Source organism: Lynx canadensis, chromosome A3, assembly GCF_007474595.2.
Source record: "Lynx canadensis isolate LIC74 chromosome A3, mLynCan4.pri.v2, whole genome shotgun sequence".
NCBI lineage: Eukaryota > Metazoa > Chordata > Mammalia > Carnivora > Felidae > Lynx > Lynx canadensis.
The window spans coordinates 67305453-67331666 of record NC_044305.1 but is presented as its reverse complement, the minus strand read 5'-3'; the positions used below and the strand labels follow the sequence as shown (position 1 = coordinate 67331666).

The 26214-nt window shown below is 42.9% G+C and overlaps 1 protein-coding gene across 3 annotated transcripts in view; it reads right to left on the bottom strand.

Annotated features, from left to right (window-relative positions):
- Nucleotides 1-26214, bottom strand: part of STON1 (stonin 1) — a 51970-nt gene that overhangs the window by 5804 nt on the left and 19952 nt on the right. For 2 of the 3 annotated variants that reach the window (XM_030310567.2, XM_030310569.1), the window contains exon 2: nt 7799-9773. In XM_030310567.2, coding sequence (XP_030166427.1) covers nt 7799-9728 — 1930 coding nt within the window. In that variant the 5' untranslated portion in view covers nt 9729-9773. Of the gene's footprint in view, nt 1-7798; nt 9774-20533; nt 20763-26214 lie in introns of those variants that run through there. The other variant, XM_030310568.1, reaches the window with a different exon arrangement.

The window sequence follows — 26214 nt, the reverse complement described above, 5'->3', positions numbered from 1 at the left end:
CAATTTGTCAATAAATTTCATAAAAAAAAAAAAACTGAGAAGAAACTGAGGGTTGATGGTGGGGTGGGAGGGAGGGGAGGGTGGGTGATGGGTATTGAGGAGGGCACCTTTTGGGATGAGCACTGGGTGTTGTATGGAAACCAATTTGTCAATAAATTCATATATAAAAATAAATAAATAAAATAAAATGAAAGTGTGAAAAAAACGGAAAAAAAAAAAAAAAGACGTATCCATCCCTCTCCTTAATAAACAATTCTGTTAGCACTATAATGAAAGTGGCATAAATTCCATTTAAAACACCATACCATCAAAATTCACAATTTGCACCAACTAGGGGAAATCTATCTGCATTTTATAACTACTAGCTTTAAAAGAAGTACAAACTCATTACTATATATATGATATATTAACTCCTAAAGTGTTTTTAATTAAAAGCATATTAAGTTTCTTTAATTACATATGGACTAATATTTATATTAAGCATCACTATTTGGCTATAATATACATGGAAGTGTTTAAAAAAAAAACTCTTTCCCTTAAGTAGACTGAATAAGCTCTTACAATAATTCTTAACTTATTCATTTTCTCACCACTGTTTCTTGATAGATAATGCAAAGGTAAACTTCAGCCCAAATTGGGTCACATCATTAAAATTTCTAACTTTTTAAAGTAAAGTTTACAAAAATTGCATTACATTTTGGAAACTACTCTAGGCCAAGAATTCTTTTTTCAGTAGAATGGATTATTCTTTACTAGGGTAATTCTCGCTCACCCTCCAAAAGCTTTGCCTGGAATGGATGTACGGTGTAGAGATAGGCATATTTGCTTTCAGTGCTTCAATCTAATATTTGTTTCCACTTAATTCCATTTGCCATGTATTGAGCATCTAGCCTCTGCTAGGCCAGGCTCTGTGCCAGACCCAGGGACATGGATATACGCAACGATTTTAAGTGGGGCCGTGTAACATGTATGTATGTGTGTGTGCACGTGTTACCATAGATTAAAAAATATATATATTTTCAGTGCAATCACTATAGTAACTCTACAAAGTTGTGTGATTCTGTTGTGTCGTCCACAGCACCTACATATCCAGCGCAGCTATCTTTACTTAAATAAATGTATGAGATGACAGTTATTTGAAAAGCCAGATTAAATTACTTTACCACTGACATACCTCAAGAAAGAACACTTCCATCAGAATATAGCTCTAGGCACAAAAACAAGGGTTTAAAGGATTCCACTTAATTCTTAAAAGATAAATTGCCTTTCACTCCTTACAACCTGTTCCTTGTAGAGAAACTAATAGAATTCTAAGGCTGTAAAAGGCCTTGAGAAGTCATCAATCAATTAACCAACAGCTGCTCATTAGCCATCTCCACCACTTACATGTAGCGCAGGACAGCCACGGCCTCTGAGGTGCTCTAAGCTACCCAGATCACTGCAGGCAAGTGAGAACTTTATTCACACACATACACACCCAGGGGAGATTCCATAATCCATTACCCTTTCTAGTCTGCAGTCTGCAGCAAGGAGGCAGTAAACTTATTTAAACTTAATTCAGGCACTCTTAGGTCCTTTATGGCACGGTGGCTAAGAACACAAACACTGGACCCAGATTGTGCACAGCCCAATCCCAACTCTGCTAATTAATAGCTGTAATCCTAGGCAAGTTACTTGGTCTGTCTGAGCCTGTTTCCTTATCTAAACACGGGAGTGATGAGGGGCGCCTGGGTGTCTCAGTCGGTTGACGTCTGACTTTGGCTCAGGTCATGATCTTGCAGTTCGTGAGTTCAAGCCCCGCGTCGGGCTCTGTGCTGACAGCTCGGAGCCTGGAGTCTGCTTTGGATTCTGTGTCTCCCTCTCTCTATCCCTTCCCCGCTCATGCTCTGTCTCTCTCTGTCTCTCAAAGATGAATAAACGTTAAAAAAAAATTTTTTTTAATGGGAGTTATGATGTTGGTGATGATAACATGAACCTTACAGGATTGTTCGGAGGATTAAACAAACCAGTGGACACACGTGGAGCATGAGAGCCATGGTATACTATAGCTGTACAGAAGTGCTGGCTGCATATGATTACTTTGCAAAATGCTCTTCAATTATAAATCCACTATTTTTATTTAACTACAACAATTTTGATAACGAAGGGACCATGAATTCTATACTTTCAGACTGGAAATGATATTGGAGATGGTCTAATTTGATAGTCACATTTTATTTTTTTAATCTGTCATATCTTTTTAAGTTTCTTTTGAAAGAGAGAAAGAACGTGAGTGAACAGGGGAGGGGTAGAGAGAGAGGGAGAGAGGAAATCCCAAGCAGGATCTGCACTATCAGCAAAGAGCCTGACGCAGGGCTCGATCTTACCAAACGTGAGATCATGACCTGAACCAAAACCAAGAGTTGGACACTTAACCGACTGAGTGCCCAGGTGCATTTTAAAGGAAAAAATTCTTTTGGAACTTTTGCACTCGAGATTACTCACATTGAAGACCTAGTAGTATTCCAAAAATGTTAGAAACAAACTTTTTCTACCTGCTTTCCTAAAAAATTGGTAAAAGATAAAGGAGAGCATTTTTCCCTTCAAGTTTTCTGGCATGTTTTTCCTGGCTTTTTAAAACTCTAAATACTCTACAGTGTTTAATCACACACTCCCCCTTTAGACTTTGATCTCTGTGCAAAGAGGTATCATATCTGTCCTTAGCACAATGTCTGGCACATTTAAGGCTCAAAGGATATTTGTCAAATTCATGAACAAATGAATAGAAGATAGAGGGAAATCAGGTTATCTATCTCAGTAGTTTCCAGCAGGGGGCACTCTAGGGCTTTGGTAATGGTTACTCTCCAAATTTCTTCGGACTGGGAAGGTAAATCACAAACCACCTCGGTCTACTAAGTATACGGTCCTTCTCGAACTAAAATATTTCACATCTGGAAGTGAATTGTTGAGAGTTGGAGGGAATGAATGGCAGGAGGATGACACAAATGGGGAGAGGGCAACCAATGTGCAGATGACAGCATGAAAACAAGCAAGCTTTCTCTAAAAATTGGGAACATGGGAAGGTAAGAGACAGATATATTAATTGGCACCCCCCTTACCACTCCCACTCCCCTTTCTAATTCTATGCTCTCTGCACCTCCTGTGACTAATCAGTGTTCCCATCTGTCCTTCCCACCCCACCCCCACCCCCACAAAGGATGGGGCTACCAGGCCATCCTTTGCTGTGAAGTCAAAGACCTGCCCACTTTGTTAAAAGAATATTAAGCACTGGCATGCTGGTGAAAGGCCAGTAGCCCTTCCCACGTCCCTTGAAATCACATGGAAGTGAAAAGGAAAGGTCAATCCTGATCTCAAAAACTCACAGGAGGAAAGGCATTATATAAACTAGTAGACTAGTTCATACATTCTCTTTCAGTTTCCAGTTTTAAAATATTTTTTTCTAATAGTACTGGTTGTTCAGAAACTTGCTTAAAAAGGGTAATGTTTTAAAGACTTTTTAAAAAGATCCTATTCTTTAAACACCCAATTGATTTAAAAATTGTATACAGAACTAGAGATGCATTCAAATAATCTGCTACTCTTTGCATGGCCCGTGAGCCAGCAGCATTTGTATCGCCTGAGAAGTGCGGGATTCAGGGGACCTCAGTCTACATTTAAAAATTTTTTTTAATGTTTATTTATTTTTGAGACAGAGAGAGACAGAGCATGAACGGGGGAGGGTCAGAGAGAGAGCGAGCCACAGAATCCGAAACAGGCTCCAGGCTCTGAGCGGTCGGCACAGAGCCTGACACGGGGCGCTAACTCACTGACCGCGAGATCATGACCTGAGCTGAAGTCGGACGCTTAACCGACTGAGCCACCCAGGCGCCCCATCAGTCTACATTTTAAAAAGGTGATTCACAGGGCACCTGGGTGGCTCAGTCAGTTAAGTGTCCAACTCTTGATTTCAGCTCAGATCATGATCTCATGGTCATGAGGTTGGGCCCAGCATTGGGATCTGAGCTCAGAGCCTGCTTGGGATTCTCCCTCTCCCTCTGCCTCTCCCTGGCTCATTCTCTCTCTGTCAAAATAAATAAACATTTTTTTTTAATAATTCAAATTAAAAGCAATTCACATGCACACAAAAGTTTAAGAAGCACTGTCTTAGGATAAAGATTTCCTCTCTACCCCAACCTTACTCTTTCTACACTTCTCCACAGGCAAATTGCCAGGCACCCTCTCAGTCTTTGCATTACCCTCCCATCCACACGGTGAAGCCACATGACAGACCACAGGATCACCAGTGTCCTGCTCCAGCCCAGCTTCTCCCTGCCCCTCTAGACTGCACCTGACACAGCCCCCCTGCCTTTTGTCTAGGCCCCCTTTTGGCCCACAGATCTGATCTGAACAAAGCATCTTTGATCCCAAAGGATTTGTTCTGTGAATTATCACCATATAATTGACTGGAATGCCTGGTGCTATGACCGTCTTCTAGAATTCCTGAAGGCCAGCCTCTCTGGGAACATCCACTCTTGTAACTGTTCGTAGCAAGCTCAGCTGCTAGCAAATGTGGGTGGTAGGCAAGAAAGACTCAAGGAGACCCAGGGACACAGAGCAGGGGGGAAGGACCTGTGCCTAGAGGACCAGAACAGGTGTCACAGCAGAGCTACCAGGTCAGGGGTTCTCAACCCTGGCTGCATGCCTTTTACAAGTACCAGTATGTGGGCCTTACTCCCACAGAGCCTGATTGGTCAGGATGGGGCCTAAATACGGGTCTGTTTTTAGAGCTCTAATGATTCTAAGGACTCTAATATGCTGCCAGGGCTGAGAAACAGATTTTAAAAGGAGTAAAGAGAGGATCCCAAGTGATCTCAGCCAATGGCACTATGGATCACCTATTCACCAAAGCCAGAGCCCTCAACCTCCTTGCACCCCTTCTGTCCCCCATACCCACAGGTAATCTGTCCTTTTCATGGGGGCACCTCCTCTGAATTTCTCACCCATCCCTCACTCCTTCTGGGCGCTCCCACTGCCACTGGCATTGTTCATCAGGCCTCCCTATGTCTATAATCTGCTCCTGAATTTCTCCTCTGCATTGTATGCCTGACTTCCTAAAACAGAAAGGATGGATGAAACAAGGATGATTCTGTCACAGTAGTGCCTGAAAACACTCCAGAAGCCCTGCTGACAAACTCCATACCCCAAGGCATGGCTCACAGTGTCCTTCCTGCCTCAGTCCCAAAAGATAACTAAGATCCCCCACCTACATGTCTGATTCTGCTTTTTCTATCCCTGATAGAATCCTACTGATTCTTCCACACCAGGTTTAACTCTAGTGTCCCCTGCAGTTTATCACTCCTTTCTCTGGAATCCCTACTATATACACTTGTACATGCCTAGCATACAGCACACTTCCACATAGTGTATTTTCATACTTGCTTCCAGGTCAGTCTCCCCTACTAGGCTGCTACGTTTCTGGAAGTGGGAAGCATGTCTGCATCTGTCTCCCAAGCACCCAGCACAGAGCCAGTACCTACAGGAAGTTTGTGGAATGAATGGATCTTCTTCTCAATAAATTCTTGGTGAATGAATCAATTAACTAAACCATTAGCTCTGGGAAAATACAGGTTATAAACAGGATCATTTTCACAAGAACATTTACATGTTGTTCTCCTTCCAAATAAATGATTCCTATGGGTTCTCACTTTGAAAAATAAGCATGGTTGCCCTGATTGGGTCTAGCAGGAGTGTATGCTCTGAGGCAGAACAGCTGGAATGGGTTCTTTGTGAGCCTGTCCCCTGTCCCTCTTGACCCCACCTGGACAGGCCAGCAGGATGAGCCCCTGGTGCTCCTCTCTGAGGCATAATCAGGAGTCAGGTTATCACCCAGACATCAGGAGACATGTATGGGTTGAGGAGATTACAGTAGGTATTCCTGCCTGCCTTCCTCTCTTTCCCTTTGCCTTTAGCAAAATAAAAAGCAATAATATTATGATTTCTATAACCCCTTTCGTCTAAAAGTAGCACAGATGACTTTGAGAATAGATCATTTGGAACTTTGTACTCAAAACTTCAAAACTTGTTTCCCTAGGATGAAGATAACCTGAGAATGGTTTTAACTTGCTTCTCCAGCAAAGTTATAAAAGGCAGGAAACACCACCTCTGTGGATTGTGTCACGGAAGATATTCCCATCACACAGGAGTTGACCAGGAGGCACCACTAGAAGCCATCCATTGTGACCATGCCACCCCATCACCACCTCACCCTGCCTTAAGCCTGAGCTGTCCTTGATGTTCCTTGGGACTAGAACCATGACTAATATGAGTCATGAGAACACTGCAGAGCAGAATTCGCCATCAACCGAGAAGTGGGGGCGGTGTCAGGGAGGACGACTGCGCAGGGGCTTCCCTTTTGCACAAGGGCCTGGAGCTCTTCAGCCACCCGGCTGTGTCTCTCGCCTACTGGGCCCTGTGCCTTGCCCGAGCTACAATCAGAAGACAGGTGTTAAGCCAGCAAACTGCAAGTCAGACAAGGTGGTCCTGCACTCCCCAAAGACATGGTCCATGCTACCCCTCAAATCCATCATAGTCTGGAGCTTGCTCTTCCTTCCCCCAGAACACTGCAAGGCCTGCAGAGCAGTGTCTCTCAACCCTGGCACACATCAGGTTCACCTGGGGAGCCCTAGAAACATACAGGTGCTTAGGCCCCTCCCTCAGACATTCCAATTTAATTGGCATGGAGTAGAGCCTGAACATGAAAATTATTTGAAAGCTCTCAGGCTATCCTAACATACAGCCAAGTTTGAGAAACACTGCTATAGGTCCGCCCCAAATAAAAATGCTTCTTCTGAAGTCCACAGCCTGAAGGGTCCTAAAATGAAATTAATTTCCCCTGAAGGACTAGACCAGCTGTGAACTATTTAGAAGCAGGGATCAGATCTTATTTATCTTTAGCCCCGGCACCCAATGTGGCACTTGGTTTACCTGATGTGCTCAATAAAGGTTTGACTGAATGAGTGAATACATCAACTCAGATCCCCCAAATTAGCTCCATAACCCAATGTTCTGCTAGAAATAACTGGACTAAAACAGGGAGCAGCCTTAATTTCAAAGTTTGCTTTTTTGCTCTATTATATACACCCACAACTAAGTTACTATTCTGAAATAAATGCGGTGCTAGGACTCTATTTTTAAAGTTCTGAATTTCTAGATTCATTGTTTTCTTGGCAAAAAAATTTAAAAATTAACTGAATTTTTAATGCTTGGGCTGTTGTCTACTTAATTCTGAAACAACTAGCCAATATGGCCAAATTAATTCAGCTAATGAAATCAATTTGGGTAAAACTGAAAGGCAATCTTATTTTGAAATAGGAGGGAACAAAACCTAAGGAGAATGTGGTACTGGCTGAGAATACAAAAAAAGTTCAGGTATATTCACAGATGAGAGATCTTTAAAGGTTAATTGGGGAATCTTAGCTCTGTGAGCAATATTTTTAATATTTGAGGTTGGTGGTTGATGTCAAAAAGTCCAACTAGAAATTTTCCCTCAGTGCCACCATGCACAACAAAATCTTAGCTTAGGATTTTTTTTTATGGTATTAAAAAAACTGTTTTAAGGTAAACTTATCTGGTAGAAATAGGCACAGAGAACAAAAATAAATCAGCTGTTTGACTAAATATTCCACCTCCTACCAGGCGATGTAAGCAAGACCTCAATGGACTGAAGTTATCTATCTCAGCCTGGTTTCAACCCAAGGAGACAAGTGAAAACGTTTAAGCTATTTCATGTGAAAATCAACTTGGGGTATTGAATATTTACTTGAATTTTTATCAGGAAGCCGGTCTATCTTCCATACCACGGCCCGGTAGGCACTCTCATATTTTGCTGACCCCACAGTGACCTGTATAACAGGTTCTGATTCAGGTTCATGTAAACTCCCTAGACATGCCCGGCGGTTCATTTTGGCTTTCAGGGACTTCTGCCTCTGGAGGTTCATGGTCCAGAGGGCCTTGATCCACTGTGATGGGACAGGAAAGTGTATCATTATGTTGTCACAGGACCTCAAGGAACTGGCAGAGGAAGATCTCTGAGCCAATGGGGCCATGTTGACAAAGGCCTGAAGCTCCACATATGCCCCCTGGACAACCACTACAGACTTCAGGGAAAAGGGAAGATCCTCCCCGTTATACAAAGTCTTAAAACGCATCAGTTCAAACCGGCAGGCGTCCAGCGGTACAAACTTAATGATTCTTGATTGCCCGAATTCTTGTGCTTTCACACACTTATGAAAATGATAGTCAAGAATATCAATCCCCTTCTTTTCTGGGTCTTTTTCAAAGTAGCGATCGTTTCGCTTCTGCAGCTCGAGGTCATTCAAGGTTAAAAAGCATTCTGTGTTCCCATTTACAAAAGAGAGGCAATAGATCTGAGTTATGACAGCACTTTCAACCAATTTTCCTTCTTCTTTCGTGATTTTGCCCCAAAAGTTGTCCACAATTTCTAGGGAAATTTCTTGTTCCTCATAGTTCTTTTTTGGTTTTGAACCAGCTGGCAGCTTTGTCAGCTCCTCCTCCACAGTAGTCAGGAAGTCAAGGAAATCGTGGTACTCTGTGGACCCCAACTTCAGCATCTGTTCGATGTCTGGTTCATGAACTACTTCTGTCTTAGAATGGTATTTCCTTTTTTCTGTGTAAGACACATGTTCAATCTTCACAGTATGGATTTTTCCTGCCACACTACAGTTCTCAACTTTTGGTTCAGAAAGCCTGCAATGTGGATCGAGCTGTAACTCCTTAAATGGTTTTTCTAACCCCTTCTCATAATACATTTGCAAAATTCCTCCAGGTAAGACTTTTAGAAAAATTGGTCCCCACTGACGGGAAGACATCATGTTCTTCTTCTCGGGAATTCTCAACATAAAAGACCATCCGGGTTTTGGCTGACTCCTGAAGAGCATGGGGGGGACAAAGGAAGAGGCAGTGTCTTCACCATACAGAGACTGCATAGACAAATTTCCATATGAGTCTTGGTTCTCAGCTGATTGAAGATGTTCAAGCTTCTCACAGATATAGTTGAGTGAACACTGATTTAAGCTTTTTTGATCGATAGGCATCTCTTTGTCTCTTGGTGGGTAAGCCTTTCTGCTTCCTGGAGGGTCAAAGATGAACTGGGAAGCACTGCCTTCATCTTTCCAAAATGGACTTGAAAAAGCACAGTCCTCCCGAAAATACTGAAACTGGGGAGTATCACTTTGAAGCCCTAGGCTTTCAGCCTGGGGAGGGCTAACTTCTTCCAGAAGACCCACTTTGGGAGCTGGATGTGTACATGAGTGGTCACTGGGTAAGGAAGCATGGGATAAACAAGCTGGTTTGCTAGGCAATAAGGAAGAGCCTGCTCCTGATATTGTAAGTGGACTGTTTGAGGATGATTCTGGGATAGGATAAAGCATATGAGTCCCTGCTTTGGGGATGCCAGGAATACCTGGGAAGTCCTTCGTAGGTGTAGAAAGAGGAGAGTTACTTGGAGGTCCTGGACTAAAGTAAAAGTCTATGATGGGAGAGGAGAGGGGGGTATTGCTGGCAGAGGAAGATCCACTGGGAAACTCCTTAGCACCAGAGAGGTTCAGCTTAAGTCCATTTGGCCTACAAATGCCTTGATTCTCCAGAGGTAAATTCTTTGACTTTTGAGAAGACTGAAAAGCAGGGTCATCATCAAATGTGACCCAGTTGCCTGGGTTTGTGGAACACATCTTTGGAATCAGATTGTGGTCTTGTCAATGAATCAGATATGGTGTCTGTTAAAGGAGAAAGAGATAATAAGAATATTAAATGAGGAGGAGGAGAAAATTCCAGTTACTTTAGTTCTGAGAAATAGGTGATTTAAAAGCAACCAGGGGCACCTGGCTGGCTGAGTCAATAGAGCATGCCACTCTTGATCTCGGGATCATGAGTTCAAGCCCCCATTCTGGGCATAGAGCTTACTTACAAAATAAATAAATAAATAAATAAATAAATAAATAAATAAATAAAATAAAATAAAATAAAATGTTGTCACAAATAAAAGTTCAAAAACAAAAGAATAACAATAAAAGCAACAAGATTTACAGATTGACTGAGTTCAAATAAATGCTTAAGAACTGTAATACTTCTGATGGCTAAATGGAGTTTTTAAAAAAATGCAAGATCTAACCATATGCTGTGTACTAGAGAATCATTTGAGATTTAAGGACACACTTTCTGTTGAAAGTAAAAGGATGTAAAAAGATATTCTACACAAACAGAAACAAAATGAGAGCAGGCAGGAGTGGCCATACTAACACTGGACAAAATAGACATTACATCAAAAACTGTCACAAGAGACAATGAAGGACATATATAATGATAAAAGGGCCAGTTCACCAGGAAGATATAACAATTACAAGTATATATAAAGCCAACATCAGAGCACCCAAATATATGAAACAAACATTAAAAAACTGAAGACAGTAATAGCAACACAATAATATCAGAATTTCAATCCTCCATTTTCAATAATGGATAGAACATCCACAAAGAAACAGAGGACTTGAACAACACAACAGACCAAGTGAACATTTCCACACAACAGCAGCAGAATATATGTTCTTGGGTCACCTGGGTGGCTCAGTTGGTTGAGCTTCCAACTTCGACTCAGGTCATGATCTAACGGTTCATGAGTTCTAGCCCTGCACTACTGACGGCTCAGAGCCTGGAGCCTGTTTCGGATTCTGTATCTCCCTCTCTCTCTGCCCCTCCCCTGCTCATACCCTGTTTCTCTCTGTCTTTCAAAAGTAAGTAAACGTTAAAAACAATTTTTTTTTAAAGAATACATGTTCTTCGTAAGCATACACAAAACATCCTCCAGGACAGATCACATGTTATGTCACAAAACAAGTCTTAACAAATTTAAGAAGACTGTAATCATACACAATATCCTGTCTGACCACATCAGAATGAAACTGGAAATCAACAGATGGAGGAAAACTGGAAAATTCACAAATGTAGGAATTGAACAACACACTCTTGAACAACTAATAGGCCAAAGAAGAATCAAAAGGGAAATCAGAAAATATTTTGAGGTAAGCAAAGTGAAAACACAACAAACCAAAACTTATGGATGTAGCAAAAGCAATAGAAAGAGTGGAGTTTATTATTAAAAAAGAAGATCTCAGATAAACAACCTAATGTTACAGCTTAAGGAACTAGAAAAACAAACTAAGCCCAAAGTTAAAGGAAGAAAAGAAAGAATAAATATTATGGCAGAAGTAAATGGAGTAGAGAATAGAAAATAGAAAAAAAAGGAAAACTAAGAGTTGTTTTTTTTTTTTTAAAGATCAACAAAATTGACAAACTTTTAGCTAGATGGAGAAAAAAAGAGAAAATCCTCAAAGCCAGAAATGAAAGATGTGACATTAAACTTATGTCACAGAGGGGCGCCTGGGTGGCTCAGGGGTAAGCATCCGACTTTGGCTCAAGTCATGATATCACAGTTTGTGGGTTCGGACCCTGCATCAGACCCTGTGCCGACAGCTCAGAGCCTGGAGCCTGCTTCGGATTCTTTGTCTCTCTCTCTCTCTCTCTCTCTCTCTCTGCCCCTCCCCAGCTCACGCTTTCTCTCTCTCTCTCTCTCAAAAATAAATAAACATTACAAAGAATTAAAAAAAACTTATGTCACAGAAATAAAATAAATTATTTTATTATTTTATTATTGACCATTATGAACAACTATATGCCAACAATGTGGATAACCAAGAAGAAATGGACAAATTCCTAGAAACATACACCGACAATGACTGAATCATAAAATAACAAGAAATCTGACCAGATCTGTAATTAGTAAAGAGACTGAAGTGGTAGTCAAAACCTCCCAAAAAATAAAAGCTCAGACCCAGATGGTTTCACTGGAGAATCTACCAAACATTTAGAGAAGAATTAACACCAATCCTTCTCAAACTCTTCCAAGAAACTGAAGAGGAGGAAACACTTTCACACTCATTTTATGAGGCCGGCATTGCTCTGACACCAAAGCCAAAGACACTACAAGAAAAGAAAACTACAGGCCAATATCCCTCATGAATGCAAAATCCTCAACAAAATATTAGCAAATCAACTTCAACAGCAGATTAAAAGGATCATACACTATCACCAAGTGGGATTTATCCTTGTGATGCAAGGATACTTCCAACATATGAAAATCAACACAGCAATACATCACATCAACAGAACAAAGGATAAATATCACATGATCACCTCAATAAATACAAAAAAAAAAAGCACCTGACAAAATCTAATGCCTTTTCATGATAAGAAACCACTCAACAAACTGGGAATAGAAGGAAATTACTTTAACCTAATAAAGGCCATCTATGAAAAGCCCATGGTAACTAACAGCATACTCAATGGTGAAAAACTGAAAGCTTTTCCTCTAAAAGCAGGAACTAGGCAAAGATGCTCACTCTTGCCACTTCTATTCACACAGTACTGGAAGTCTTAACAACAGCAATTAGGCAAGAAAAAGAAATAAAAGGCAACTAAATTAAAAAGGAAGAAGTTACATTTTGTCTGTTTATAGATGATCTGACCTTATATGTAGAAAGCCCTAATAATTCCACACACACGCACACACACACACACACACACGTTAGAACTGATAAACAAATTAAAGTTGCAGGATACAAAATCAACAAACAAAAATAAGTTGCATTTCTATACACATACAATTAACAATCCAAAAACGAAATTAAGAAAACAATCCCATGTACAATAGCATCAAAAAAAAATAAAACACTTAGAAATAAACAAAAAAGGGCAAAAGACTTTTTTTTAATGTTTATTTTTGAGAGACAGAGACAGAGCATGAGCAGGGAAGGGTCAGAGAGAGAAGGAGACACAGAATCTGAAGCAGGCTGCAGGCTCTGCACTGTCAGCACAGAGCCTGATGCTGGGCTCAAACTCATGAACCTTGAGATCATGACCTGAGCCAAAGTTGAACACTCAACCAGCTGAGCCACCCAAGTGCCCCAAAAGACTTCTTTTTAAGTGTATTTGAGAGAGATAGCATGCATGTGCACACACAAGTGGGGAAGGGGAGAGGAAGGGGCGGTCGAGAGAGAAAATCCCAAGCAGGCTTCATGTGTGATGTGGGGGCTTGAACTCACGAACCAGAAGACGATGACCTGAGCCAAAAGCAAGAGTCAGACTGAGCTATGCAGGCGCCCCTGTTTTTTTTTTAAAGGGGCAAAAGACTTTTACACTGAAAACTACAAAGTAATGTTGCTGAATGAAATTAAAGAAGACATAAACAAAAAGATATCTCACATTCATAAATGGGAAGACTTAATATTGTTAAGATGTCCACACTACCCAAAGCAATCTACAGATTCAGTGCAATCCCTATCAAAATGACATTTTTCAGAAATAGAAAAAACAATCATAAAATACATATCGAATCTCAAAGGTCTTTGAATAGCCAAAACAATCTTGAGAAAGATAAAGGTGGAGGCTTTACACACTCTAACTTTGAAACATATTACAAAGCTATGGTACTCAAAACAGTATAGTACTGGCATAAAGGCAGATAAAGAGACCAATGGAGCAGAATATTAATTCCAGAAATAAACCCACACACAAGGTCAAATGATCCTCAACAAAGGTGCCAAGATTATACAATGAGGAAAGGATAGTCTCTTCAACAAACTGTGTTGGGAAAACAGATATCCACATGTAATAAAAAAAAAATGACATTGGACCCTTATTTTATATCATACACAAAAAACAATTATAAATGGATTATAAACGTTAAGACTTAAACATAAGACCTGATATTATAAACCTCCTATAAAAAAAAAAAAAAAGAGGAAAAGCTTGACGACATTAGTCTTGGCAATGATTTCTTGGATAGGGTACCAAAAGTACAAGAAACAAAAGCATAAGACTTAAACATAAAACCTGAAACTATAAAACTCCTATTAAAAAAAAAACAAGAGGAAAAGCTTGGTCTTGGCAATGATTTCTTGGACAGGATACCAAAAGTACAAGCAACAAAAGCAAAAATAGACAAGTGGGACTACATCAAACTAAAAAGCTTCTGTACAGAAAAGGAACCAATTAACAGAGTGAAAATCCATGGAATGGGAGAAAATATTTACAAACCATATATCTGATGAGGGTTTAAATCCAAAAGGTATAAGAAACTACTGCTCAATAACAACAACAACAACAACAAACAATTTAAAAATGGGCAACATACTTGAGTAGACATTTCTCCAAAGAAGACACACAAATGGACAACAGGTATATTAAAAGATGCTCAGCATCACTAATCACCAGGGAAATGCAAATCAAAACCACAATATCACCTTATACATGTTAGGATGGCCATTACCAAAATGAACCCAAAATAAAACCAAACAAAACCAAACAAAAAACATAAAATAACAAGTGTTGACAAGGATGTGGAGAAATTAGAACCCTTGTGGATTGTTGGTGGGAATTGAGAAAACAGCATAGAGGCCCCTCAAAATTTTAAAAAAAAATTTTTTTTTTCAACGTTTATTTATTTTTGGGACAGAGAGAGACAGAGCATGAACGGGGGAGGGGCAGAGAGAGAGGGAGACACAGAATCGGAAACAGGCTCCAGGCTCTGAGCCATCAGCCCAGAGCCCGACGCGGGGCTCGAACTCACGGACCGCGAGATCGTGACCTGGCTGAAGTCGGACGCTTAACCGACTGCGCCACCCAGGCGCCCCTAAAATTTTTTAAATAGAACTACCATGTATATGAGCCAGCAATCCCACTTATGTAAATTTATCCAAGAAAATTGAAAACAGGATCTCCAAGAGATATCTGCACTCTTCTGTTCATTTCAGCATTATTCCCAACAGCCAAGAGGTGGAAACAACCTAAATGTCCATCGCCTGATGAATGGGTGAAGAAAATGTGGTATATATACATACAATGAATATTATTCAGCCTTAAAAAGTAAGGAAATTCTGGCACATGCCATAACAAAAATGAACCTTAAGAACATTATGTTAAATGAAACAAGCCAGTCACAAAAAGGCAAATACTCTATGATTCCACTTACATGAGGTATCTAAAGTAGTCAAATGCAAAAAAGAGAGAGAGAGGAGAGAGACCAAAAGCATAGAAGCAGAAAGGAGAATGGTGGGGTGGGGCGAGGAGAGGGGAAGGGGGTGGCTGTTCAATGGGTACAGAGTTGTAGTTGTGCAAGATGAAAGAGTTCTAGAAATTTGTTGTTAAACAGTGTGCATATAGTTAATAATACTGAACTATACACTTAAAAATGTTAAGAGGGTAAACAAATTGTTAAAAATTTGTTATTTTTTACCACCACTAAAAAAAACCTACAACACTTTTTCATCAATTCAGGAAGTATATGAATGAGGGCTGTGTAGTCAGACCTTTCTAGTGTTGCAGAAAATACAGAAGATAGAAACCCAATTTATAATGAACCTATAACCTATTGACAGCCCCCCAAATATGTGAGGTTTATAGGTTTGAAACATTTTGAGATTCATGACCTAATTTATCAAAAGAACCCTGGGAGGTATATATCATTTCCATTTCATAGCTGAGATCACTTGGGTTTAGAGTCATTGCCTAAAGCTGTCCCACTGATAAGAGACAGAACTAAGATTTTTTTTAATAACAACTTTATTAAGATACAATTCACACACTAAAATTTATCCTTTTTTAAAAAAAATGACAATTCAGTAGTGTTTAGTATATTCAGAGTTGTATAGCCATCACCACTATTTCCAGAATGTTCTTATCACCCCCAAAATATACCTGTACCTATTAGCAGTCACTCCCCTTTCTCCCCACCCCTACCCCCAAGTCCTGACAACCACTAATCTACTTTTTTAATTTGCCTGGTCTGAACATTTTATATAGATAGGATTTACAACATACGGCCTTCTATGTCTGATTTCTCTCACTTGGCATAATGTTTTCAAAGTTCATCTGTGTTGTAGCATGTATCAGTACTTCTTCATTCCTTTTGGTGGCTGAATAACATTTCATTGTGAAGATAGTCCCCATTTTGTTTATCCATTCATCAGTTGATGGGCATTTGGTTTATTTCTATTTTTTTAGCTATTATGAATAGAAAGTTTTTGTATAAGTTATATATAAGTTTTGGTGTGATCATTTTTCTCGGGTATATACCTAACTTTGGAAAGAACCAGGATTTGAGCACAGATTACTTCATCCTGAGCTAATACAATATAAACCATTGAGATCATTCTAATGGCATCAGAGGCAATGAGCTGTATAGGCCACAGCACAGACCTGGGGGGTTGGGTACCCTGAATGCCGGGTGCTGCTCTGTCACTCACCAGCTATGGGGCAAAGCCACTCTGGACATTCAGTGATTCTCTAAGGTAAGTCCTTTCCCACTCTAAAATAATTCTATGGTGGTTGACATCCAACCGAAATTTTTTTCAAAAGCAGAAATTGTGCTACTGCTGGGAGTTTTGACCAAACTTCCAAACTGACAGAGAGAAAAACTCCAATGAGATGTACTGATATGAAAACTCAAAACCTACTGGAACACAGCCATGAGAAAGGCGTATTTTTCTCCCTCCAGCCAGCCTTCCCGCTTCCCCTTGTGGATAATGAGGGCTCAACCAGTGCAATCATTCAAGCCTGGAAAAGAGCCAACACAGAGAGAGCAAGCCTGGGGCTCCACTGGGGACAGGGCACATTCACTGTTGTCATTTGCTAAATCCGCACATTCCTGAGGGCACAAAAACACACAGTAGAGCAGCAGTCCAGGCCAGCTGGCTCTCTCTGGAGGGCATTTCACTGTCACTGCCCTTGGGCTGGAGTTCCACAAAGCACTTTCCCTTCCAAGCAGGCACAGCCTGTTTCAATGGGATACCACCAGGAGGCACAGAGGCAGGAAATCAGCAGCAATGTTTCTTGACCCATCCCATTCCATTCTCTTTAGGGTGAGAGATTGTGTAAATATTTATGTTAGTTGGGTTTATTAAAAAGAAAGAAAAAGAGAAGACCAAGAGAAGAAATACGTATGCTTTGGATGGAATCTTATTCTGATCTACAGAAAACGTTTTCCCTCATCTGTTTTCCACTGCTATCTTCAAAATTTCGAGCAGTGATACTGGTTTTATCAGACCTTTTGCATATTATCAAAAAAAAGTGATTTCCATAAACCAGAGAAATCAATTCCATGACCTTTTAAGTGACCCTTGAACTTTAAAGAGAACATCTTGCAAGAAAACTCCTACCTTAAACACAAAAATCTATGCAAAGTATACTCTTCCCCTGTATGCAGGATTCTTCCATAGAAGGCACTCAGCAAATGTATTGTGAGTTTAATACAACCAAACGGAATTCTGCATTGTGCCCAATATGAGCCCAAACCTTTGTCCCTGTTTAAAAGGTGGGACTTGGATGCTCCTGGGATGAGGGGCTAAGGCTCTGGCTCCCTGTGGTCAAGTGCAGGTGTGTTTCCCACTATTCTCTTCTTGCTCCTCTTCCGTATCCCTCTTGCTGCCCTTCCTTATCAATCCTCTTCACACTCATTTCATTTCTCTCTGACCTCTTTTGCCCCTTCCTTGTATATGACCTCATCTTTCTATTCTAGTCTCAAAGCCCCCACCGTCATTTTTCCCAAAGTCAACAACTAGAATCGATTCCATCTAAGGCTTTCCTTCTTCCTTCCCTAACTCACCCCCACCTTCAGCAGGGAAACAGCCACATCCTTTCCAGAGCCTTGGTCTGTCCAAGGCCCTCTGGGTCTCAGGGAGGGATGCAGTAGCCCAGAGTGGAGAGGTCATGAATATGTCCTGCCTTAGTTATCTGCAACTTCACCATCTCCTTCAAGACACTGGAACCAAAAGTACTCAAGCAGCAACACCTATTTAACCTCAGGATTTTTTCTGCATTGCAAATGAGGCAGGATGTCAATATGTGTCTATGCCTCCCAGGGCACCCTAAATCCTACCATTTACAGAGCCCTGTCACAGGCAACATCTCATTTAAATTTATGACAACCCAGGGGTGCTTGGGTGGCTCAGTCAGTTAAGTGTCCGACTTTGGCTCAGGCCATGATCTCGCAGTTTGTGAGTTCGAGCCCCGCATCGGGCTCTGTGCTGACAGCTCAGAGCCTGGAGCCTGCTTCAGATTCTGTGTCTCCCCCTCTCTCTGCCCCTCCCATGCTCATGCTCTGTCTCTCTCTGTCTCTTGATAAACAAATATTAAAACAAAAAAAAATTTTTTTTTAATTTATGACAACCCAGAGTATAGACCACAGCATTGGGGGCACCTTCTCTAAAGTCCAGGTTCCATTTAGTGCAGAACTGGGAACTCAGGACCCCTGGCACTACGTCCCCAGCTGCCTTCCTCCAAAATAAAGGTTCCTCTCATTGGCTTCTGTGTTTTTTTTCCTCAGGTGTGGACTACATCCTACCCCACATGCCCTAATCCTTCCAGAGGTCTGTTTTCAGTCAATCTGGACTATCTTGCTAACTCCTGGAAGACAATGCCAGACGAAATACAGAGATAGGACAAGACACCAAGACTCTAAATGAGGTGCAGATAGGAAAGAATAATGTCTTATGGTAGAAGCTTCTAGAAACCAATCTCTGAGGTTTGAAGGTTTCTAGGGGAGTGTTTGCTTCTCCTATAACTATTAGACATCCTTTGGGGTACCTGCATGGCTCAGTCGGTTGGGCACCCGACTTTGGCTCAGGTCATGATCTAATGGTTCATGGGTTCAAATCCCATGTTGGGCATTGTGCTGACAGCTCAGAGCCTGGAGCCTGCTTCGGATTCTCTGTCTCCCTATCTCTCTGCCCCTACCCTGCTCGTGCTCGCTCTCTCTCTCTCTCTCAAAAATAAACACTTAAAAAAAATTTTTTAATAAAAAAAAAAACTATCAGACATTCTTTTGCACTGCCGAATGCATTGAATTCAAGAACAAATTAAAAGTGCACATGTCTACTGACACTGGGAACAACAAGGATGTAGGTAGACAGTGGTTTTCAACCTTTTACCTCAACACATATGACAGATGGCATTCAGAAGCCTAGCACATTCTCTTGGGTGTACCCAGAGTTTAACAACCCCCAAAATATCGAGGGACATCCTGAAATAATTATCCCCACCTTTCTAAATGTTGGATCAGCAAAGGTAGGCCACAGGCCATAGGAAACACAAGAAAGTCCACACTTACATACAATCCGAGACTCCACCCCTTTCTGCCACTAAAGAAATCATCCTGGAATTCTTATGAGAGTATTGTGGAGATAATGAATTTATTCTAAATTGTTTTAAAAAGCAAATCTTTCAAAAATAGCAACACCTTATATATTATTAGCAATATTGCAAATTACTTGCAATAAGCTTATGAAAAAGCAGCACTGGTATGGAATAATTACCTCACCAAAAAGAATTGAGGGTAATAATTATCAAGTTGTCGTACGAAAAATTCATATATTTTTTGTGAGTCAGACTGAAGCTTTTGCAGGGAGGGATTATGTCTCATTCATTAGGACATCTTCCACATTGTCTACAAATATCTGACATCACTATGCAGTTCAATACGTTTTTGATCGAATAATTTTAAATCGTCTTTCCAGTTTCCCATAAAGTAAATCTCTACACTGCCCTCCTCAGTTCAAAGAATCACTGTATTTCAGAGTCAGACAGAAATTGGAGGTATTCTGCTCAACGAACACGTATCAAGTACTTGCTATGTACTTAGGGTATGCTAAGGGCTGGGTGTGCATTTAATCCTCACAACCCCATTAAGTAATAAACATCACTTTGTAGAAGAGTAAAATAAGGCTCAGAGAGGTTAAGCTACTTGCCTAAAGTCACCCAACCAGAAAGAGGCAGATCCCAAAGTCCATGCTCCAGACCATCCACCACCCCAGAGGTCCCAAGAGATCCAATGACTTGATGGCGTTGGTGTCCTTTGGGGACATTCCCAATGGGGACATTCCCATTTCCGAGCACTTGCCACCACTCCACCTTCACTAAGGAGAGTTCCTACAGGGAGGCATTCTCTAAATTGGAAAGATTCTATTCTCACCTGGAAAGAGCCTATTTCTCCACAAAGCCCACCACGCGTATCTGCCGCTTGGATGTCAGGCTGTGGGAAAGACAAGCTCAGAGAATGTTTTCCCCATGATCGCTCAAGAACAACAGCTCAGTAGCAATTTGGGTCAATTCTGAGACTGGCTTTCATAACTCAGCCTGTCCCATTTCCTGTCCCTTTTCAACTGCAAAAAGCCACCCCGCCCTTAGCGATGAACAGTATTTCAGACTTGCTGCCCAACAAATACACTCGGGTGCCACCCTGTCTTCTAGGACCAGGCCATCTTGGTATACATTGAATTCCCCAAACTTCATGTAACTCCCTGCCTCGTCCTTCCATACCACCCCACCCTGCCCCCTACTCTGGAGGATCTACTCCTGCTGTTCTTCACAGATTTCCTTTGCTTTTCTTCAGAAACCATTCAAATAAAGTGTAAATATGAAGTTCTACCTTTTCCTGCAGATTATCACAATCAGATTGGACGCATTCGGCTCTTGAATCAGCATCCCTGTTCATCTGCAGCTGAAGACTGTCCTCCCTTGTGGAGAACAACACCCTCTCAGATGGTCCCTAGGATCTGGCTTTTCTGTAGCTGCCAGATCCTGGGGGAGGATGGACATTGGAGAAGCGTTCAGCTCAGGAAAGCATCACAAGCGCCTAGCAGTAACCTCCTGGAATTAGCTCCACCCGACTGTCGTTGTCAGGCTGACTCCCACTCAAGCCTCAACACCTCTGGACCCTCAACAATGCCCCTGCCTTTGTAAAAGGCTGGATTTAGTCCTTTTATGCCTATGCCTCTTTTGCTCCACAACAATGCTGCCTAATCTAGAGAAAGAATGTCTTCATGTCAGTATCTGTGTGGTTTCATTGGCTGTCCCCCCAAAGAAGGAATTGTCTGACTCTCCCAGTGCTGGATTCCTCAATTGCAACACTGGAGCTAGGCTGGGGCAGCATTCGCAAAGCCTCCCTGTGATTGTTTGGTTGGAGGTCTGCAATCTAGTTACCCTCCTTACTATTCTGGGATGCGTATCCCAGAAACAAAGCCAAAGACAAGGACAGCCCAGTGTGCAAAATGCATCCATGAAGGTTTGCTAAGACAGTGTTTAAAATATCATTCCTGTAGAATTTTTCCCTTTAAAAGGAGAACCAAACTTTTCAAACAGAAATGAATCATAAGGCAACACAAAAACCCTATGTGAAGTGAAAACGCTTACAGAGCACACCCTCACCTTAGGTCACAGAAGTGCCCGCTGCATGTACTGCCTGTATTATTACCACAGATGTTCTGCAGCCCATCATATTTAATCACAAACATGTGTGGTATTTAGTTCAGCTATGTGACAGGAAATACCATTTGTAAAATACTAACCCACAGCAAAACCTACCCGTGCCTTTGAATATTATCTGTGCTGGTTCCAGCTCAGCTCCCCAGCGCCACTCCCCACCCACCCCCACCCTCCCCCCCCCCAGTGTGGATTTAACCTCCACTTCTCCAGGATGAATCTGGGTCCTGGCCGTTTTTTTAAACCTTGTTTTAATAATCTTCTCATTTCCTAAATCTGGAGAGTAGTATAAACAGATAGTAACCCAAACTAACTAGTCCCAGGAGACGGTCTTTATGTGAACAAAGAAAAAATTTTGGGCTGGGTGGGCCATTCTGATTTCAGAATGTTATTCTCACCGTGACACTTTTTTATATTTATTTAGTTACTTTGAGGTGGGGGGAGGGGCAGAGAGAGAGGGGGAGAGAGAGGGAATCCCAAGCAGGCTCTGCACTGTCAGCACAGAGCCTGATGTGAGGCTCAAACTCATGAACCATGAGATCATGACCTGAGTGGAAATCAAGAATTGGGTGCTTTACTAACCGAGCCACCCAGGCGCCCCTCACCATGACACTTTTATGGAATACGTACACCACATCCATATCACTGCCATAAATGCTATGGAATTTACTAAGCAGAGACCTCTGAGCCTCACTTTCTTTATCTGTGAAATGGTGATATTTGCCTCATATGTAAATTGCCACGTTATGGGTACTTGGTACATATAGTTTTCCTTTCTCTTTGTCTTTCTCCTTTCTGTTTTCCCTGTCTCCCATTCTAGCCTTCCTTTCTCAAGTCAGGAAGAAAGGAAAAAGCCCAGACTCTGCAGTTTGCTTTAGCATCAGGTCAACTTGTTACAAATCCTTTTCTAGAACTAGGTGTCCATTCTGTCTGGCACATGACTATGCCCCTATCCTGCTCTCCAGATGTGATCTGTTCCTTAGTCCCTTGTGCTTGAATCCCTGCTCAGGGTTTCTCCTTGAAGATGGAATCTCTCAAAACAGAAAGAAGTTAACAGGCTTGGGGAAAAGACCCATGGTCAAATGTGTTTGAGAAACCTTGGTTAAGCAAGGGTTTACATGTCTCTTCATGGCATTCCTTCCCAGAGCCTTCAGAAGCTAACCTTCTTATGGGCTCCAGGATGGGATAACAGGAAGCCATCCTCAAAGACCCACATGGATGGTTTGCCTCAGAACATTCTGGAATGTGCTTTTTTTTTTTTTTTTAAGGTTTATTTACTTTTGAGAGAGAGAGAGCAAGAGCAGGGGAGGGGGAGAGAGACAGAGACAGAGGATCCAAAGCAGGCTCTGTGCTGACAGCAGAGAGCCCTACATGAGGCTCGAACCCACAAACTGTGAGATAATGACCTGAGCCGAAGTCAGACGCTTAACCGACTGAGCCAGCGAGGCTCATGGAACATGCTCTTCTAAGAATAAAGTGTCTGGGGCTAGGAAACACACAGTCCACCTTTAATTCCTGATGCCCTGGCCTTTTCATTCTGTTGCCACCACCGTCTCTGCTCTGACCATGAAGATTGGCTCCAGGCCCAGACAGCTTCTCTAGTTTAGCAGAGTCTCAGCATCACTCTCAGAACAAGCAAACCCCAGGTTCTTCCCCCGGGACACCAGCAGTTCTCATGGAAGGACATACCCCTTTTGCTTACCCAGACAGGAGACCAAAGAGCTTCCAGATAGGCCATGACTGGAGTGAACTCTTGCCTTTGACCTCAGCAAGCATATGAGAGTTTTGATCCCCAGGTCATCCTCTGGCATTGAGGGTGGCATCTGGCAGCTCTCTTCAGTGGCAGCGCTAAAGCCTCCCACCCCAGGTCCTGGCCTCTTCGGCCAAGGCAGGGAACCCACCCGGGTCTCAGACCCTCTATGGGAATCAGGCTCTGGAATGCTGCATGATGCCCAGGGCACACTCCACCCCTGGAACCGTGGAGCCTCAGCCTTTCTCTCCCCAACCCCACGAAGCCCCAGCCCAAGGTCATCTTCCCTTCACGGGCCTCTGGGACCCTCCTCAGTCTCCTACTACAGAGGGTCCAGGAGGGAACAGTGTGGGGCTACGGGCCAGGGCCAACCTCTCATCTGCCCCTTTAGTGAGTGGCACTGAACCCTTGGGCTATTCTCTTAGGGAAGAGTGAGCACCCAGCACATTCCACAGCCAAGTCTTGTCCAAAGTGTGAAGGAAGGAAACTACCTCAATCAGAGTCTTCTGGGTGGTAGACACAGTGCTGGGACTCATGGTCTCAACCAGCCATCTGCCTGCCCTAAAGGTCTGTTCTCTGTCCTTAGGACCTGTAGGTGGCAAATGGGGACCTCTTGAGCCACAATTAAGAGGAGCTCCTTGTGCATGGCCTCCTGCCCTCTAGTCGCAGCAAGGGCTCAACCCACAAAGGCAGAAGAGCATGGAGGTCTAGGGGACAGACTCTCACACCCAAGTCACCTGGCCTCTCATCTCACTTCCTCTACTTACTATCCCTGACACATGCTGCTTAACATTCTCAGGGTCCTCATCTATAAACTGAAAATGAATCACACCTACTTCCCAAGTTCTAAATAAGTTAATGCCAAATTAATAAGTAAAATGCTGTATCATAGGCACTCAAAAAATAGTAGCACAGTGCTTACAGTGAGGAGTTCTTGAGTCAGCACTGACCATTGCTAGCAGCCGCAGGCCGAGCAGCAGGCTGGGCCAGACCCGTAGGTGACACTGATGAGGGCCCAGGGCTTCCTGCCTAGTCCTAAACTGGTTCTCCCATTCTATGGCAAGAGAAAACCAAGATGCAAGCCCAGCGTGTACTGAGCTGTGAAATAAAAAGCACAACTTAAGCAAGTCAGCACAGCACCTGGAGATGGCAAAAGTAATCACGAAAAAGACTGATCAAAAATGATGTAGGGCTTTCCTACGTGTGGCTGACAGTTGTAAGGTGAAACCCGGGGACGACACTCATCACCCATACCGGAGACTCAGCATGGCTGTGTCCCAGCGATCTTCCACTGGCATGACTCAACTCCCCAGGGGACACTTGGCAGTGTTTGGGGACATTTAGTTGGCACAACCAGGGGCAGTGGGTACTACTGACATCGAGTGGGTAGGGGGCAGGGATGCTGCTTAACATCCTACCATGCACAGCACAGCTTCCACAACGAAAAATTACCTGGCCTAAAATGTCAATAGCACTGGGGCACCTGGGTGGCTCATTTGGGTAAGTGTCCAACTCTTGTCAGCTCAGGTCATGATCTCACAGTTTGTGAGTTCAAGCCCCACATAGGCTCTGTGCTATTGGTGCAGAGCCTGCTTGGGATTCTGTCTCTCCTTCTCTCTGCTCTTCCCCACTTGTGCTCGCTCTCTCTCAAAAAATTAAAAAAAAAAAAAAAAAAAGTCAATAGCACCAAGGTTGAGAACCCCTGCTCCTTGTTGAGAAGGCCAGTGAGCTGAGTATGCCAAGCAGGATATCTGCCCTTCTGCATCTGTCTACTTTGTAGATAATCCATTGGAAGCTTAAGTTGGGCAATGTGCCTGAGGTGACACAACCAGAAAAAGGTGCTGTCAGAATCAAACCCTGTCTGAGCCCCAAATCTGACGCCCTTTCCACTATACCACACTGATTACCAGGGCAGTAGTCACAACAGGAGAGAGGGCAGATAAAGTTTTTATATAGAAGACTTGCCAGGATCTCAAAAAACACAGGAAAAGGGGGAATCTGGCACTTAGAAAAGTAGAGCCAGAGGAGAGGCAGCAAGAGGGGCAGGTCTCAGGTACATCCAAGTGGAAATATCTAGCAAGGAGCTAGAAACACAAGACAGTACTTGGAGAGAAAACTAGAGGCTACACATCTAGAGCTGGGTCTCTTTCTAGGCTAGGTGAGAGCAGAATGCAGGAGAAAACAGGGGAGGCCACATGGCATCCAAAGCTGAGGACTGCTCACTTTATAGGAAGAGGGGAAAAAAGGGAGAAAGGGAGACACACCCAAGAGGTCAAGGTAAAACCTGGAAGTGAAAGGATCCCTAAGGCAGGAAAGAATGTCCTCATGAGGCCTTGAAGAGCAGCAGAGGGCAGGGAAAACAGAGGTGAGAGACATCTGGGTTTAGTGACAGGGTCTGTAGGGATGGGGTGGGAGCAATTTCACCAGTGGGTGGGGGTGAGGCCAGGCTGCCAGTCTGGAAGCAAAGGGAATACAGATGCTGGGGCCCACAGGCAGAGGCTGCGGTTGGCGGTCCATGTCTTGGCCACCTCAATGCCCCAACCCCCAGTTCCTGGTTTGGGCAGCTCTGGGGCTGCGTTGTTTCCTGGGTGCACTGGTTTCTGGCAGCCCTAGCAAAAGCCCCCCTTTTCAAACCCTACCTACACTCCAGTCTCAGGAGCACAAAAAGGCCCCAGGGCTTCCCACTCTCCAAAAAATCCAGCCCACCCCTGGCCAGGAGAAGGAGGCAGACAAGTGAGCCTTCGAGCCTTCGTGCAGGCGAGGGCCAACAAACAAGGCCTGCTTTCAAGGCTGCCTTCTGGTATTTATGTTCCTGTGGGCTCTCCAGTGGGAAGAGCTAGGCACTCAAGAGGAGGAAATGAGAAAGGGCATTATCTCCTCAGGGGCCCCCAGGGCTGGGCGGGGGTGCACAACACTGTGGTTACTGGGTGGTGGCTCCCGGGTTTCAACTCTGCATTCTCAAAGGAAACCTTGAAAAAGATGTGGGATAAAGTCAGCTGAAGGGGCCTGGCTCAGATCACACGTCTTAAACATGCAAATCTCCTCCTTACCCTCTTCTCTGCAGGCCCGAGGGCCCTCTTGAAGATAAGCAGAAAGTC